The sequence below is a fragment of the Anser anser genome (assembly GCF_964211835.1).
Source record: "Anser anser genome assembly, chromosome: 1".
Classification (NCBI taxonomy): Eukaryota; Metazoa; Chordata; class Aves; order Anseriformes; family Anatidae; genus Anser; species Anser anser.
Genome location: NC_139720.1, coordinates 189192150 through 189210015, shown reverse-complemented (window position 1 = coordinate 189210015; position 17866 = coordinate 189192150). Strand labels below are relative to the sequence as shown.

Below are 17866 nucleotides of genomic sequence, written 5' to 3'. Positions count from 1 at the left end.
CAATGGGGATGCAACTGCGCTCTTCTTCTGTTACTGTTTTGAAATGCGCCTGCTGTCATTCTTAAAAATTAACTATTGTCAAATTAGTCTTAACTGTAGTTAACTCAGGCCAGTACATAGTCATAAAGAATCTCATCCAAACTTTTAAATGCTTTTCCAATTCATTCTTGTTCTGCTTGTATTAATAATAATGTTGACCTCTTAGGGTCCTAATCTGAATAATCATAGGAAAATTTAATAATCAGTATAAATCTGTACAGTTTTTTTTAGTCACATCCATGAAAATACACAGACACACTCCTTTAAATCTAACACTGGTGTGCAGGCTATACAAACTGTGCCAGATCTGTAGCAGCATAACACAGGATATAATATTTTTTCTAGTCATGTTCAGGAACAATGTTTCAGTCATGCCTTGGATGCCATTTTGTCACGAAGCTGATTCTTCAAAAAGTCAGTGGAAAATAATGAGTAAAACCGTGAGCTTTTAATTGTTATTATTTTAAAAAGTTTTGCTTTTTAACTAGTTAGGTGCTGATGCATCTTCACGAAACCAAGTGGAGGAAAGAAAACCCTACAATTTCTCTGAATTCCTGTAAGTTTACACAGGGAATTTCATTTCCTTTTCATGTTCTATGGTTGGTTTTTTTTGTTTGTTTGTTTTCCCCCCCATTTTCAGTTGTCGAGTGTGAAAACCTTAGAGTTTTCCACTTACCCTTACTGTTTTAAGGATGAGCCCTTAAAGTGTTTGCCAAGCAGCACTTGCCATTGCTTGAGGCAGCACTGTGCATCAGTTACTTGCCGTTGGCCACGGTTTCCTGTGGTTTGGGGAGACTGAGTTTCCTCATATCCTTTTCTTTCTCCTATTTTTTACACTTCTCCCATGTGCTGGTTGTCATATTTTATCTCTGAGTATGGAAGACAATAATTGAAAAGAGGTACATTTCATATTCGGGTAGTTCTTCCCTTTGTTGCTTTCTTTCACTTTTTCCATGACAATGTATCAGGAGCTCCACACTGCTTCTAAAATCCACGTTTATGAATGTATTTGACTTTCCCTCAGCCTCTCTAATTTTATACTGGCGATTCTTTGCTTATTGTAGATATCAGAGAGGGAGGGAGGAAGAGAGGTCAGTTGTAGCTAGAGATGTACAGGACTTCTGAATGAAATAATGCCATATTTAGGTTCCTATGTAAAGATTTAAAAAACCTAGGGTTTTTTTGCACTATGGAATCAAAATTTGGCAAAGCATGAGTCACGCGTTTTTCAAATTCAGGTGCGGTTTAGAGAGGTGACAGAACTCTGTTTTAAGACTTAAAATGTTTATTCTTACATATTTATGTAGGCAGAAAAATATTTTTATGAAAGAAGTACCTTACAGCTTTGCTGTGTTAGATTAAATAAGCGGATCTTATTAATAGCATCCAAATGCAAAATCACAAAAGTTTAATGTTGTAAAATTAAATTGTAAAAGTCACATCCTGTATGTCTAGTATTAGATGGTTATTCATAAACCAGAGTACAGACGGAGAGATTTGTGCGTCTGATTTTTGCTGCTGTAGGTGAACTAGAAGTAGTCCTAGGCTGGCAATGTGCAACTTAGCAACTTTAGCAATTAGTCTTGCTTTAAACAAGGAAGTTTTGAAAAAATACAGTCGCTGTTTGATGCCATTGCCAGCAGAACATGGCTCTGAACGTTTGAATTCTGCAGAAGAGGTTGCAGCCTTCAAGCTCACTGCCCGTTAGCACAGCGTGGTGTAGGCAAGTTTTGCAAGCAGGAGTTCTCTGGAGCTTCTGCTGTCGATACTCACACATGATGGTGTAAATGGACAAGAAATGGCAAGCCATGACAACTTCTTGTGCAGGGAAGAGAGCTGTTGGTTCCCAGAGAGACGATAGTGTCTGGTGCAGGACACGTTCAGTCCATGCCTGTACATGTACAGGCACCTGCTCTCATGTGTGAGTCAAGTCCACTTTCTTTTTGCCTGCTTTAGAGGGAGCTCCTACTCTAGTTTCAAAGTCAAGCCCAGAGAAATTAGATTTTAAGCTTCGTTTGACTAATTGGCAGAAGAACTTGTGACTTTACACGGGACAGGGTTAGACTTGGAGCCACAGATGAATGAGATCCATGTCTGATCAACCTTTGCTTGAAGGAGAATTGATTGCTGGTGATTTTTACAACAGCTTTGTAAGTTTGAGGAGGCTCTGGAAGTCTCTGCTTACCAGTGATTATATGAAACTATCAGCCCTTTTGAGGGCGGAGGGGCATCCTGTAGTTGTGGAGAAGAACTTGTCCTCGGCACACCTCTTAGCCCTACAGAGGTCCTACCAAGTAGGAGGAAAACAAAAAGAATGAAATAGACACCCAAGTTTTCTCTTCAATCTTTATTTGTAAATGTAATTCCTGATTTTTAGGCATGGGTCATGATTTTTTTAATACTTGAGATAAATAGTCTTTGTTTCTGAAGCTTGCTGATGTGTTTCTGTGACACCTGCAGTACTGTGCATGTTTGGTGTCATTATGGAAAAGAAGCAAAGAAAGAAAAAAATCACTGAGAGTGGAAATATGTGATCATAAACATATCAAGGGGTAGGGGCTGGATGAAGTATGTGGTATTCATAAAGCTGATTTTAGCTGGTCTTTTTACAGATCTTATAATAATCTCTAATAAAACTTTAATATTCTTATGATGCTCACTTTTACCTTATTTATACTACTACCTTAAAATGGATGATTATGTCTGCAGAGTGACAGGTTCTTATGCACTGTTCTTATCCCCTGGAAATAATACATTTCTTCATTATTTGAACAGTTTTCGTTTGTGGACTGACTGTTATGGGCTCTGACTTCTCAAAGAAGATGGTATGCTTAGATAGTTTTACTGTTTACAGCTGTTACATCTATTTTAATTCTGTTTGGTCTTAACTGGAACATATTCTGGTCAGATGCTGTTCCAATAGGAATTTGGTCTCAATATAAATGTAATAAATTTAATCCATATTAAACTCTTAACATTGTTTAAACCTTCTTGAAATTAAGATATGTGGAATATTTGTGTCTGCATCTGGAGGTAATTTGCACATCTGGGCTTTGTGATGCTGTAGCAATGCCACATTGGTTCTTGTGTACCACTCGCTTTCGTAGCAGGGCTCAGGAGCTGAAACTCCTGTCCTCAGGGTTGTGCCTCAGTCAGGCCTTCACAGTAGCTGCTAAGGATGTGTCCCCGTGTTTCCAGGAGCTCTGGCTGCAGCTGCATAACCTTCGTTTTCCTGTCAGTTGGTATCACACTTGGGACAGTTTTATAAGTAGTTCTGAGGATGCTGAAATACAGCCAAGTATACAGAAAGCAAATGGAGTATTTCCATAACAAATGGCAACTTAGACCTAGAGAGAGAATGAAGTTAAGTCACAGCGTATATAAATCTGTATAGTACGCTTCCTGTAAAAGGGGATGCACTGACAGCGTGCCAGACAAATAGCTTCAAACCTCTATGGGTGCCAAATATCAAGAATATACGCACGGTTCTGACTCTCCTGCAAGTGTGACAGCTATGAAACAGAATAGCTTGCTGGCTGATGAAGACAGAATGCATTTGTCATCTTAGACAAGAATTTAAGATGCAGATTGAAGACCGCTTTTGTCTCCAGGGGAAACTGAATGAGAGGCTCACACCTTGCAGTTTGTGTGCTTCTTTGTCCAATACCATTGCTTTAGGAGATGCCTTTGTGATTGCTAGATGAAACCGAGAGCATTGGTTTAGAAAAGCAGTTGAATAAAACTAGGAAATGTTTCTGTCACTGTTAGGAATTCACCTGCTTTTATTGTATTGTTACTAAAACTCTAGAATTATTACAGCGAAGCGTGACTTTCCTATTCAGTGCAACGTGCTACGCACAGAAGTGAAGTGGGTTTCTGTGGAGAACATGGAGAAGCTGGAAAGCTGCAGGTTCAGCATGTAATCAAACATACTTTGAGCTGATACTGATCAATAAAGGTTTCTAGGGCCCAGCGTCATAGGCCAATATGCCTCTAATGGCAGTTATGGGTATGCTTATTTCTGAAAGCTAACGGTATAATTTGTGCATCTAAAATCAGGTGTTGCCCAAGTACACGTATGAGATCCATCTGTTTGGGGACTCAAACAAAATATCTTTAGAGATTTGTCTTAAAAGAGAAACTAAGATGGAAGCTACACCTGGCTGCTCAGACCACTGCACTTCTGATGTCCGGGTTTGTCCCGGTGTGAGAGTATGATGAAACGTAGGCCAACAGGAGCCTGGGCAGTAGTGCTTTCTGATATTCTGGAATCTAATCCCACTAGATCCAATACAGTTCTTCCCTATTTTTTTTCACCCCAAAAGCACGACTGTTAGAAGAACAAATTGGAGCTCTTGGCCTGGATGATATGGGATCATGACAGCGTTGGTTTAGAATTTAAATGGTGCTGGAGAGAAGGCAGTCTGCGTTCTGAAGATTTGGGTACATGGATTTCACCTGGATCCAAACTGAAGTGGAGGTTGAATAGTCTGAATCTCCCCCTTAATGAATGATACACAATGTGGATTCAGGAGTAGTCTCTAGACTCGAAACAGGAACAGCTGTTAAAGAGCTAAATGTTTTTACTGGATCCAAAGGCTGGTGACAGTTGTTATCTTTGTTTTGTTTGTGCAGGTAATGATATAACAGTGGGTGCTAGCCCTAGGTTTCAAGATCACATCCTTGTGTCAGGTTGTAACATACAGCCCGTTCAGACCTAAGGCATTGACATTCAGTCAGGATGTGAAGGAAGCAAAGTGACCATGACTCAAAATGAAATATTCATAGACACAAAGAGAAGTGCATAGCAGAACTTTCTCTCCTGCCTTATTTTCAGTCTGGTACTTAATTCAAAGTGCTTTCTGATACACTTCCTGTATTTTTTGCTTACTATGTAGAAAAGGGATGTGAAGCTTGATATAGGTCTGTCCCGTTACATTACACCCTTACTAAAGGATGAGATACATCTTGGCCCACTTGCTTCCTTCCTCTTCATTAAAAAAATTCCATGTAACACAGTGTCCAGAGTCCTGTGCAAGGGACTGTTTCTGCCCCAGGGCATCCCCATCTATCTATGTTTCATCTCATCCGGCCCTGAATCGTATGCAAATTTCCCATGTTGGAATTTTAAAAAGTCTATATATTATTAATAATCCATATCTATATTTGACTAGCTGTCCATGAGAAGCAGAATTTTCATCATCCTTTAGTTTTCATGACAAGCAAAGGAAGAACGCTGGATTTCCCAGATCTCTGGGATCACTTCAGACAGTGGCCTCACACAACAGCAAGTGTAGAATAAACTCTTTGTAATTGAAGGAATTTTTCATTAAAACTGTCCTCTCTAAAATGTTCCAAATATTTTGACTTTTTTTCATCTATATCTTTAATACTTTTATAGTTCTAATAGAAACTGTTCAGTTTTAATAGAAACTGCAATGGATTGTCATTATTTGACAGATATGTGCTAAGAAAATTTAATTCATGTAAAAATACTGAACACTCACAAGTGGTCTTGAGTAGAAAAATGTCTCTGAAATTTGTAGCCTTCCTATTTGTAGCTTGCTTGTAGTATGTATGCTTTCTGCTCACCATGCAACAGAAATACGGAGACATCTGTCACGCTTTGTTCAGGACTCATACTGTATATACCCTGCGAAGTAAAATTCCTTTGTACCCTCTAGGTCTCTCTCCTGTAATTGTATCCAGAGCATAGGCCTAACGTACCAGATTGCAGTGCATTAATAACAAGCATGGTTTTGTAATTGAGTGTTACAGCCCTGCAGATTCTGGGAAGTTCCACCCACAGCCTTTGATCTTTGGAAAATCCCCAGCCTCTGGATTGTCACTTGGGCAAAGCTGCGTGTCCTGACTGCTCAGAGGCCACTTGCAAGGAGCCCTCACCGCCACTTTGGTTCCTAAGCTGTTCCTGTTTATGCTGCTGCCTGCCAGAAAAATTCCTGTTTCCAGGGTTTGCGCTGCTTTTCTGTTGGAGAAGGATCAACTTTCGAGTCCTTGTGAAGATAAGGCTCTAACAGCTATCATGTAATGAGAACATCAGTGTGAAGTGAAATTATTACAAATGTATATTAGCATATGAATTGTTCTGCTTATGAAATACTGTGATGTGAGTCAGCTTCCCTTGTTAATATGGGAAGTGCATATTATGTATCAAGCATCAAGGGACTGGTATTGTCTTAGAACCAGATTACAGCATTAACTCTATATTTTATTTGTTGTTACCAAACAACAATATGCCTACATGCTTACCTTCTTTCAGCTGAAAGAAAATGCAATTGAAATGCTAGGCCAAACCTCCTGTCGATATTAATCTATTAAAATCAGTATGCCAACATAGCAAGCAACTCTGAAAATGCCACGTTCTCTTCTTAATATTTTGTCTGCCTGTGTTTGAGGTAGGCGAGGAACTGTCTGGGTTTGATGCTTATTTCTGTTTTCTGTAACTCTAATTCAATATTATCTATCACAAATTAAAACAGTGAATGTAGTGCTGCAGTGCACGATATGACCAGCATCTAGTACTCTCATTTAGCTTGCTCTAAGGTCAGATGTAGCCTGGCAACTTGGATACTAATGACACTGTTCTGTGAGTCAAGTGCTTGCTACCAGGGTAGAAATTAACGTGGATCTAAAATGATCTCTTTGATGTCTTTGAGAGCACGACCGTGACTGCTGTTCCTCTTCTACCCACTTTTGAAAAATGATGCTTGACTTGAAGGAGAGATATTTTGGAAGCTAAGGCTGTATTAAATCCAGGCTCTTTGTTTATAGCAGCATTAGACTGTGGGGTAAATGGGTTAATTCAAGCAGAGGATCACTCAGATGTTCACACCCTATGCATTAAGACAGCCAGGTTATTCCAGGGAATTAAACCAATCATTTTTGAGTAGCAGTTGAAGGGTTTGAGCAGCTGTATATATGCTTCACTTTTTGATTCCCTGTTTTTAATTCTTGCACTGTTTGACTTTCCTGTTTGAAATAAAAAACAAAATGATTTTGTAGCATGGATACATTTGTGGATCTGTGACTGTTCCACCATGGGTAGGGGATGAGACCTAGGTAGTAAGTGTGTTTGAGAAATGGGGGGGGCAGGGGGGGAAGTGTTTCTGAACTGATTTCTGGTGATAAACAGTCTCTTTAGAGCAAGCAGATGCCCAAGAACTCTCAGATTTATTTTTATCAACTTGTTTTCTTCAGACATTTCTGACACCTGTAAAACCTGTCCAAAATGCAGTAAGTAGCTGGTGTATTGCTTTTGTAATCTTAGCTTTACAAAGATTTTAACCAGATGTAACCTGGCACTGTCACTAGAAGAACTGATCCACATATCCTTTTCCTGGCTGCTTATTCCTACCTTTTTGTCCTATGTGGCAGCATGGCTACAAAGAAGGAAAGAAAGGAAAAGAAAGAAAGAAAGAAAGAAAGAAAGAAAGAAAGAAAGGAAAGGTTAATCTAGATTTGTTCCATGGTTTGCTGTGTGGCCTCACAAAAGTGGGTGCTAATGTGACAAGGAGGGAGGCTCCACGGGCTACAGGCAAGAGGAAGGATGGGACTTGATTTAGTTTTTTTATTTTATTGAGTTGTGCTGATTTAAAATGTTAGTGCAGCTCAGACTTCCCTTTCCTGCCACAGCAGTTCCTCCAACATATGTGCCAAAGAGGCCTCATCCTCCCTTGGCAGTATTTATGTACCGTTTTAATCTGGTGCGTATAGTACGATGGGAAGGCCCGTGAATAAAATGTACACCAGTGTGGGCATTACTTTACCACACCAGATGGAAATTTATTGTGGTGGCAGATTTCCTCCCGTAATAAAGTTTTTCTGAGCCTGCCTCTGCTGGCTGACACATTGAGGACACTTTTTAGGAACACTTTTTTTTATTTCTGCTGTTGATGAGCAAGAATATTTTCCTCAGCTGAAAGCACAAATGACAGCTCTAATGTAGTCATAATAACACGTGGGTAACTGCACATGAAATATAACTAGGTTTGCTGCCATACTATTCAACAAAAAGTAATAATAATTCCACCTGTGAGAAAACCTACTGTTCTGAGACCTGGACCATGCTAAATCTGTAGCCTTAAATCTGTATTTCTGCAGTACAGAATATAGTTCAAACACAAATCAGCTATCAAACATAACTCTCCTTTATCTTTCATTTAACAAACTTTAATTAAAAAAAAATAGTAATAGAAACTGCAGAGAGTAAAATTTGGTAGTCGGCTGGAGGCAAGAGGTATGATGTCCTGATTTAGCCTTTGACCATAACGGATAAATCTGATGATCAGTTTGCTAAATTGGGCTTTTTCATTATTATGCTGTGCTTTCAAAATTGTAAGAAAATACTGAACTACACAGAACCTACTAGAGAAGCACGAACCTTTGCCACCTTGAAAGTGTAGCCAAATTATATTTCCTGTGCTTTGTTTTTCATCGTTTGAGCACTTACATGATTTGGCACTAAACGCAATGATGACTTCATTTTAGGAATCTCTTCTGAAATACCTTGTTTAAACCTTTGAGGGGATAAATAAATAATCCTTCTCCTTTATCTTCTATGCTCAAGCAACTGGAATAGATTAATGACACTTTTTTTTTCCATATTAACCATGTTGATTAGTCCTACTGTATTATAATTTTGGTGGTTTACTCAGCAATTAATTATTTTAATCACTGTTTTAAATGAAAGGTTTAGTGAAATGTAATTCCTTCAACTACACTGTAGCCTTCTAAGAATATATATTAGAGACAGGAGAATAAAATATGTACATATAATTTCCAATTATTAACTTAATTTTGAAAATCATTCAGCCATTTGATTCTCTGTTTCGTTCTGGATGTATATGATAGAAGCTTTGTGATTAATTGCATAAAAGTTGACAAATTTACTTCCACACATCATGTTCACAGTTTAGAGTTTTTTGTTTGTTTTTCTTTCCTCCCTCTCGTTTTATTTCTATTTATAAAAGTGCAAAGCTTCCATGTTCAAGTAGAAAATAGGAGATCTGAGAGAGATGCTGTCAGTGCAGTATTGATGGAGAAGAATCTCAAATTTTACCAGAGTGTTCTTTTCCTTTCTATCTGTAACTGAATCTCAAAATCTCTTATTTATTTATTGTTTATTTTGAATGCTCAGTGCTTCTGCTTTATTTCTTGGGTCTTATAATTAACAAACAGCTCTTCAAAGAGCTCTCCCCCATCTCAAGTTTTGTTCTTCTGTATTGTGCTGTAACTTACTCTCTAGTGGTCTCATTTGGGAGTAGACTACAAATTTTTATACGTTCCCCTCAAAGATGAGAAAATCTCCAACAGGAGATACATAAACTAAATCACTAGAAGAGATAGGCCACTAAAATAGCACTTAGGGACCCAAGTCCGACAACTTTCAGAGACCACCAGGAGCCTCAGCTTCTGTTCTGCTGCCTACACCTAATCCTACACTAAGGATTTTCAGGTTTTAGGCTATTTGCACTTACAAACTGTTAGGTCTGCATGAATTCTCAGAGTATGTCTCCTGGAGTGGATCCTAAAAAAGCAACTCAAGGATGAGATGTGTTGGGTTTTCATCTGTCCCATCCTGGACTGCCATCATAAGGCCACTCAGGGGTAAACTCATCATAGATTCCTGTGTGCTGTGTGGATCAAGGCCTTCAACCCTTGACAGGTTCCCCTAGTTCAAAAGAGCGCGGTGCCTATTGTACCTTTGAGCATCCCAGCAGTGCTTCCTCCTTTTGGTATTGTTCCACGTGGCATGAATATTGATGGAGCTGGAGAAGGTAAGACTGTCTAGTGCAGCACTTGTGCCACTCAGCTAGAATATGGGACAGTTTCAAGTCACTCTTCTAATGAATATTTAATTATTTATACGTTGTGGAACAGTTTCAGCAAGAAAAGTTAAGAGCTCTTTCCAGAATATCCTGGTGCTTAGGTCACTTACTGAGGATGTTGCAATTTTATTTAATGCTGCTGTCAAATTTCAATTTAAAGTTCCTCAAATGTCAATTCTTGCATTTGGTATTTGTAGTTTTTCAGTCTTCACACATGGTTCAAATAATATGCTCGGATTTAAGCACTTTCTGTTGTATTGAAAAGCTTTTGATTCAGTTACTTTGCTTTAGTTGGACCCTTGGGAATGGTTCCAATATTTCTTACTGTCCCTGAATATTTCTTACGTTGGTTGAGTCAAAGCTGAAAAATCAAGTGGAACTGGGAAAGAAGGGGGGGGGGGAAGGAAACTTTCTTTGACCTGTTTTTTTAATATATATTTTTAAAATTAACTGGAAAAAAAGAGGATAAGATATACAAATTTTATGGATTTGAAGGTCATGTTAGAAATACTTTGGCCTCTAATGATGAAGACCTGTGCCTAGAGCAATTTTTAGAATGGACCCAAGCAATCTAGGTATACAATTCCCTTTGGTTACAACCTAACTCTGACCTAACCTATTTTGGAGTCCAGTGGGGTTTTCAAAAGCTTATTTCTGCATATAAACAGAGCTCAAGATCCTTTGAGTACTTGAAATGCAGAAATAATCACTTTGTTACCTGCAGTTAGCATTTATTTAGTTTAAATTGGTGTGGTTTAAATAATCAGCTTGTTCTGAATGCAGGGTCCAGTGTATTTGAGGTTGGATTCTTACATTCATAATTTCAACCTCCAGCCAAATACAAATTAGTTTCTAGAGGAAGAAGAAGAATCTAGCAGACTGTTTACATTTTTCTGCATTTCTAACGCAATAAAATGTTTTAAAAAACTAATCATCTACATAAATATATATAAAAATATATCATATCCCGTCTCCTTCCAAAAGCATGTAGGTGAACTGTTTATTATTTGTCAACAATAATAAAGGTTTTACTGAATTTCACACAAAAACTTTATTTGGAGCAGCCAAACTCATGATCATTACACCAATCATAAAATGTACCCTATCTTTTGGAAAGAAATTAAAGCTTTCATATTTTAGGTGTTTTAAATGACAAGGAAAAATCAAATTCTAGCTTCAGTTGTTAAAATCTGGTTGCCTTAAGTATCCATGGTTGAAGCATTAGCTGCTGACACTTCAAATTACCACTCTGCTTACTCACTTTGCTATAAGTTATTTTTATTTAATACAAAAATGTTTATTCATATGAGATTTGTTAGTTTTAACTTAGTAATGATTTTTTCCCCATTAATGATAGAATTCTAAGTAAGAAAATTAGCAGTTTCATTGTAAATGTCAGGATTTGCCCTTTTTTCTTTCTATCATTTGGAGAAAGGAAAACCATATTCTTGTGAGGCTCAAAAGATAACTGGGATAACTGGAACAACAATAACAACAACAACAACAAAAAGGTACAAACCTCTAGTAAGCACTATGGCTTTTATTTACATGGAGAATTTACAGACCAGCTTCTTCCTATGCATGTTGAAATGGCTTGGGTTTGGTGGTCAGCAGTTCCTATACAGAAAATCAGTCACACTGATGGCTCTTTGATTTTGATTCCAGTAAGGAAATAACACCCTTCTTTCTTAAGGAAAGGAACAAATAAACTTAGTAATTGTGGCCGTAAAAACCTTGGTGCTTTGGTTTTGTTTACTGGTCTAAAAATGTAACATTGACAAAGGACAGGGCTAAGAACCTGAACACGCTGCTCGGGTTGTTCCTTTCCCAGGCAGGTCCCAAGGCAGTTGACTGGGTTGGTTTTTGTTTTGTTTTGCTTTTTCTCTCACTCTTTTTTTTTTTTTTTAAGGTTTAGCAACACCTGTTTTGCTTGCCAAGAAAATGAAGTATTAATGAACTGACCTGACAAACGCCGTTGGTAAAACACAACCACTAGCCCTAGACAGTTCTTGTTACTGAAGTGTTATTTTCCCCTTTGCACAGGCTGTGCTGCTGGGTTCAGGTTTGTTGAACTTCCGAATTGCCTCAAACCTTTCAAACTAATGATTTTGGCGTGTCTCCTCCCCGTGCAGTTGAAGTGATGCAAGGAGGGGCGATGCAGTAACCCTACACCTGTTGCAGCACACGCCTATCAACTCGCTAAACTTCCCAGGCAAGTGCTGAGCTGGGCATGAGAACATCCCTGAGATTGCCTGGGTCCGGAACCACTAGTCAAAAGCCTTGTGGATGCGCAGGTTGGCTTTGCGCTGGGGTGGCTTTACAAGTTAATGCTCTATAATGGCAGTCGATGACAGCAACTTGTACTCTAGGACTAGGAGTAAACTGAATTCCTGTCCGAATCGTCACAAATCAGCACGACGGAGTAGCCTCCCACCAGACATCCTGCTAGAAAATGACTTTAAAGGAAAGTTGCAAAGAAATGTTAAGAATATAGAGCCTATACATCCGAGGCGCCCTAAGAAAAGACCTTCTATATTTTCAGGTAGGAAATGCTATGTTAATGGTGTGTTGGTACAATATCTTTTAAACCTTTTTGGTAATATTTGAGAAATTCAGTGGCTGCCTCCAGTGAGAGTTTATTCTGTTTTAAAAACTAAGGCAGTCTTCACAGATAGATTTAATAAATTACCATTTATGTTACGTTATGTCACCATTAAAGTGATGGAACCAAAACATAAAATAAAATTCCTTGATATTTTTGGTTTCATTTGCTTGCTTGTGGGGATTTTTTTTTTAATACTTAGCATTTAAAGGGAATCAGTTACTTCTCTAGAGCTTTAAACTCTGCATTTTGCTTAACGCCACTTATAAGCAATTCAATCAGTAAATGCAGTACAGGTTTATACCTCTCTCGCTGCTCTAAAGTTCTGTCATTTAATTTTCTGGGGGAGGGTATTTGGGGATATGTGGACTCCTCAGTGTAGCTGACTTTTTTTTTTTTTTTTTGTGTAGCCAGAAATTAACATCACTAAATACTCAAATGCATACTTTGAATTCCTGTCTTGCACTGGAGCCTGTAATGTTTGTAGTTAATAGTTCAGTTTAACTCCCTGGTTGTTAAGAATATGAGCAAGGTGTAAGAGTGCTTACAGTGAAGCTAATGGCAATTATTTTTTTCTGTAATTTTTTAAAATTACTTGAAAAATGCCTAAAAATAGGCAACAGATTAGCATGAAGACAAAGGATTTGTTGCCAAACAATCAGATCATCTTTATGAGGAGGACTTAAAAGATTTTAGAGGGGAAAAAAAATGAATACCAGCTCATCCCTACAAAAAGTGAAGGTGTTTCTGTGAACCAAACAGAGAAAGTGAAATCCTCTGTTGAAACAAAAATATACAGTTTTTACATTTAGGTTTAAATTTCCACATGGAAATGTTGATGTTAAAGTTCGGGGGGGGGGGCGAGGGAATAGTACAGTCATACAGATTCTTGAAGAGATATAGTATATAAAAAGGTGGTACTGATTATTTAAATATTACTGTTATTATATTTCTTCATAACAGCTAAACTTATAAGGGTATCTTCTCTTTCTTCTCGTGAGCTGAAGGAATGGGAATACAATGTTAAGAGATGACACAGGGCAGTACCATTGTGTGGGATTTAGAACCTCAATTAGCACCTTTGTTATACAGAGGTATAATTGTCGTACAACACCTTAGGAAATGAAGCTTTTTTCCTCGGTCATATTCTATGTCCCGATTTAAAAAAAAAAAAAAAATTAGCCTTCTTGTTTCTTAAGTCAGGTGACTCAGACATGCCCAAGGCTCCTGTGCCTCCCAGTGCCTGAACAGGCTCTTCGTGAGGTGATGTGGCCTGCTGGGGACTGCCAAAAGGCATTATTTGGGGCAGGATAGAGCCTCTCTTCTTGTTTTATTCCTATCTTTTCCTCTCCTTAATCACCTCTCTTTCTTACCTCCTGCATCTTGTTCTCCTGTACATCAAGCTTTTTTGATAGAAAAATCATCTTGAACGGCCTTGTGTTTGCTCTCCGATGCCCTTATTCTGTTGAGCCCACCCAGATTTCTCCCTCAGTCTGTGATCCGAAGGTTTTCATTTAAAAAAATGCGGTTCTTCTCTCTCACTGTTCTCTTTCCACCCTCCCAAATGGCCACACTAGTAGTAGTAATACTCCATAGTTTGTGCTGCGTCAGATCCGAGCGCTTGAATGTAGTTGGTGTGTCTGGCGCGCTGCCATTGCACTTATGAAATCCACTGCAGCTCTGTTACTGTACGCTCAAGGGCACTTCACTCAAAGGTAATGCAAATTGCGTGCTGCTATAAGCAATTGATGGAGCATGATGGAAAGATGGGTGTAGCCTTTCATTTGGTAGGTCAGCAGTATGCATGGGAGAAGCTGCACTTGATTTGCTTTTGAAAATAGGTTAACGAAGTACGGTTGAAGTTGTCTAGACCTTTGTCTTTTGTGCCGTGGATGTGGATTGGGATGGAAATAGAGCTCCATGCTGATACACTTGCTGTGCAGTCTGTTGGGTCACTGCTGAAGCAGAAGCTTTCTGAAGAATGAAATGAGTCATTTCCTTTCTTCAACCACGTCATACATAACTATATATATTTAAAATTGGTATCATTCTGACTTTTTTCACCTTCTTTTAATTCCAGTATCTAAACTTAGTCTTTTATTTCACCAGGAACCTGTCTCAGTTTTAGGACATGCTTGCAATTTAGTCTGACTGCTTGTACATCTTGTTCTCCTTCCTTTTTTTTCTTGTACATCTTGTTCTCCTCTTCTTATTTTCTATCGTAAAGAGCCTAAGTAATGAAACAGTGAACAGAGACGTACAAAGGCATTTAGGTGCAAGGCATATGGGTCAGTTCATACAATGTTTTACTGTTTTACTTTTTTTTTTTTCATAACTTATAGCTAGCAACTTACTGTTTAAAAATGAAAGCTGAAACGCTGAAACTCCGGAGTAGAGTGGCATGTCTGTCTGTCCTGTTGTCATGAAGTTAGTCCTTCACATGTGCCTAGACAGGACTATCCAAACAAAGGTGTCAGGGGTTGTTGTGTTATTTTCTACATGGCTAGATAAGGGGAACTGTGACTCTGAGGCGAGACCGTGGCATTGCCAAAGGGGTACACTGAACAGATACCTTTTTATTCGATGATGGGGCACAAGTAATTATAATCAACATCACAGGGCCATTTAGTATCAAGAGAGAGCTTTGTAACCTTATAGGATTAGTAGAATTCGTATGGATATGCTAACATGCATTCAGCTCGTACTGCCACGCCTGGGACTGAACCTTACCCTGCAAGACCATACAAAAATGAGTGGTGGCTTGGCCCAACCTGCCGACAGAGGTGTAGCTTGCTAATGGCAAAAGAATGAATGGTAAAAAGATGGTCAGCCATAAATTGGCCTTAGGAGACCATGTCTTTATAGAGCTACCTAGGAAAGATAAATTGAACTAATTGAAGGGGTCTGAATTTAAAATGGATGAGCTAAACATTATTAAACATCTATGCTACCTCAGCCTGAAAAAAACTAGTCTGTTTTTACTAAGAAATTGCTTTTAATCTAGGGAAATGTAGGGTGAGTTTTTGCTTTCGTTGATTTTTTTTGGAAGAAAGCTGCTGATACTGTTGTTGTTTGAGCTTCCTGTATTTGTATTTTATACATTGCAAAAGTGCATGAGATTTTGTTTGGGTTTCTTAATTTTTTGAAGAAAGAATAAACTATACAGAAATGACAAAGGTGAGAATACTTTTTTTTTTTTTAAAAAAAAAAAAGATGATTCTTATTGTGTGCTGGTCATGTTTGTTTAAGTACTATTGAAAATCTAGTACTGTTATTAGTATCTTGTTGTTTTTTTCCTTCTACGTTTTCACGTGCAAGTAGCCTGTGGTAGTGTTGAATAATGCTTGTTGATAGTTTCAAAGGACAGGAGGTAAGAAAAACACGACGGATTTTCTGCCTCTCCCAGGAGCAGTCACACCTCCATCTCGTGGCCTGTGCCAATGAGTCAGGTGTTGTCTTCACAGCCAAGGTCAGATCTATGTAGTCATTGCCTCTACTTTTGTAAAGACATCGTGGTTTTGCTGTGAGTTAATGTAACCAAGGTCAGTGGTTAACAGCACTTTAGCTACTGAAAGTAAGATTGTGATTATAGGTTGCTGGTCTCTGTTTTTTACACCAGAATAGATAGTATTTTTTAACAAATTCACTGCTTTTTCTTTCAGTGAAAGTATTGTCGCAGTTAGAAGTCTTGAGGCACTCTCTCAAAGCATTTCTGGAGTTCAGACCAGCATACAGTCTAGCAAAGTCACTTTCTAAAATAAGTAAGTTGACCTGACACCATATTTGTATGTAAATTAAAATACTGAACATAATGGAAGAAAGAAGGGTGTTATATATACGAAAAATATTTAGAAGTTTTTCAACAGTGGTACAAATAAATTATTTATTTTTTCATGAGACATTGGGTAAAGCAGTCTGTATGTATGACTCTTTTTTTGATCCTTTTGATTGGCAACATTAATTGGGAAAGGCTTGCCAAAATCTAATTACTTCTAATAAGGATGTTTAAAATCATGGGTACAGTTTGTGTCTTGATTCAAATGAGTTATAATGATCTGTGATCAGTATTTTAATTTGTTGAAAATTTGAATATCCTGTCTCCTCTCGGAATAAATTACACTGCACGGAAACACCATATACTTGTAATCTGCACAGAACAATTTCTATTCAGTTACGGTACCCTTTATATCACCCTGCCCATTAAAGTTTGGTAGAATGGCTTCTGTTGGTCCTGCATTTTACAAGTATCATCCACTGACAGCAGAAGGGAAGGCAAGAATGACATGTCCCAAAGTTCTTCACTTCCCTTTCTGACTTAAAAAAAAAAAAAAAAAAAAAAAAAAAGACTTGTTTTTCCCTTACTGTTCTTAGCAAGCTGATTGAAAAGGGGTCGCGGTGGGGGGGAATATATCTTACTTGTTTCTTATATTGGAATGGATGGCATTAGTTCTGTATGTTACTGTAGTTTTTGTATCCTTATGTTAAGATAATTCACTGTGTTAACAAATTGGTACACAGATGATTGAGTGAGCACTTGCCCACTCATTGATCTGGGTGAGTGACCACTTTTTTGTTAATAGAAATTAAAGAATTGATAACTTGCTTTTTTCTTGGCCTTCTGAATCTTTCTCACTTACATATTCCAATGTACATTACTTAGTATGCCATTCAGCATTTTAGTTCTTGAATGTTTTTCTTTAAGTGTCATTTTCGTCAGAAAGGATGGGTTGATGATTCAGAGGCCAGGTCGGGATTCTGCATTTTGAAAAGTCTGATGTAATGTGTACGTGTTGTCAAACTTGTTTTCTTCTTGGGTTCGCTGGTATTTTATGGACTGTGAAGACTGATTTCCTAATGCTCTTGTAGGCAGGTGATGAAGATGATGATACCTTTTATTTGTATTGGGGACATAAAGGAAACTTTCTGTTTCCATTGAAGAGTGACTTGAGGGTGATGCTGAAGATAGGGAGGAAAGTGAGGTTAAGATACATAAGGTTCCTTCTGCTGTTGTGACATGGATTTTTTTTTTCTGATATTTGTTTCTTAAAATATCAAAACAAACAGCAACTGTTTTATTGCCACCTAGATTCTAGATGAAGATTTTGCTATATTGCTACCATCTGCTATTATAGACATTAAGACCTTGCTTTAAAGCACTCTGGTGCTTGAGTGAACAAAACCCATTGCGTGCACAGTAACAAATTGCAAATCATATAATTTCTAAGGGTTTATAGACTTCAGTGTCCTGAAGGATCTTGTGAAGCAATTACAGCATTTGCTTCCTGATTTCAGAAAAAGTTTCTTCATGTGCTGCCTTAGAATGTGAAAAAGAATGTGGTTTAGTAACATGGTTTGCCTGTTTGACCCTTTGTCCCTC

The 17866-nt window shown here is 38.1% G+C and overlaps 1 protein-coding gene across 5 annotated transcripts in view; it reads left to right on the top strand.

Moving 5' to 3' along the window:
* FRY (FRY microtubule binding protein) overlaps positions 1 to 17866 on the top strand; it is a 238220-nt gene that overhangs the window by 37410 nt on the left and 182944 nt on the right. For 2 of the 5 annotated variants that reach the window (XM_083810253.1, XM_083810252.1), the window contains exon 1: positions 12044 to 12429. The exons of 1 other annotated variant lie outside the window; for it this stretch is intronic. In XM_083810253.1, the coding sequence (XP_083666379.1) occupies positions 12225 to 12429 (205 nt within the window). In that variant the 5' untranslated portion in view covers positions 12044 to 12224. Of the gene's footprint in view, positions 1 to 12042; positions 12430 to 16151; positions 16251 to 17866 lie in introns of those variants that run through there. 2 more of the 5 variants (XM_083810250.1, XM_083810251.1) reach the window with 2 other exon arrangements.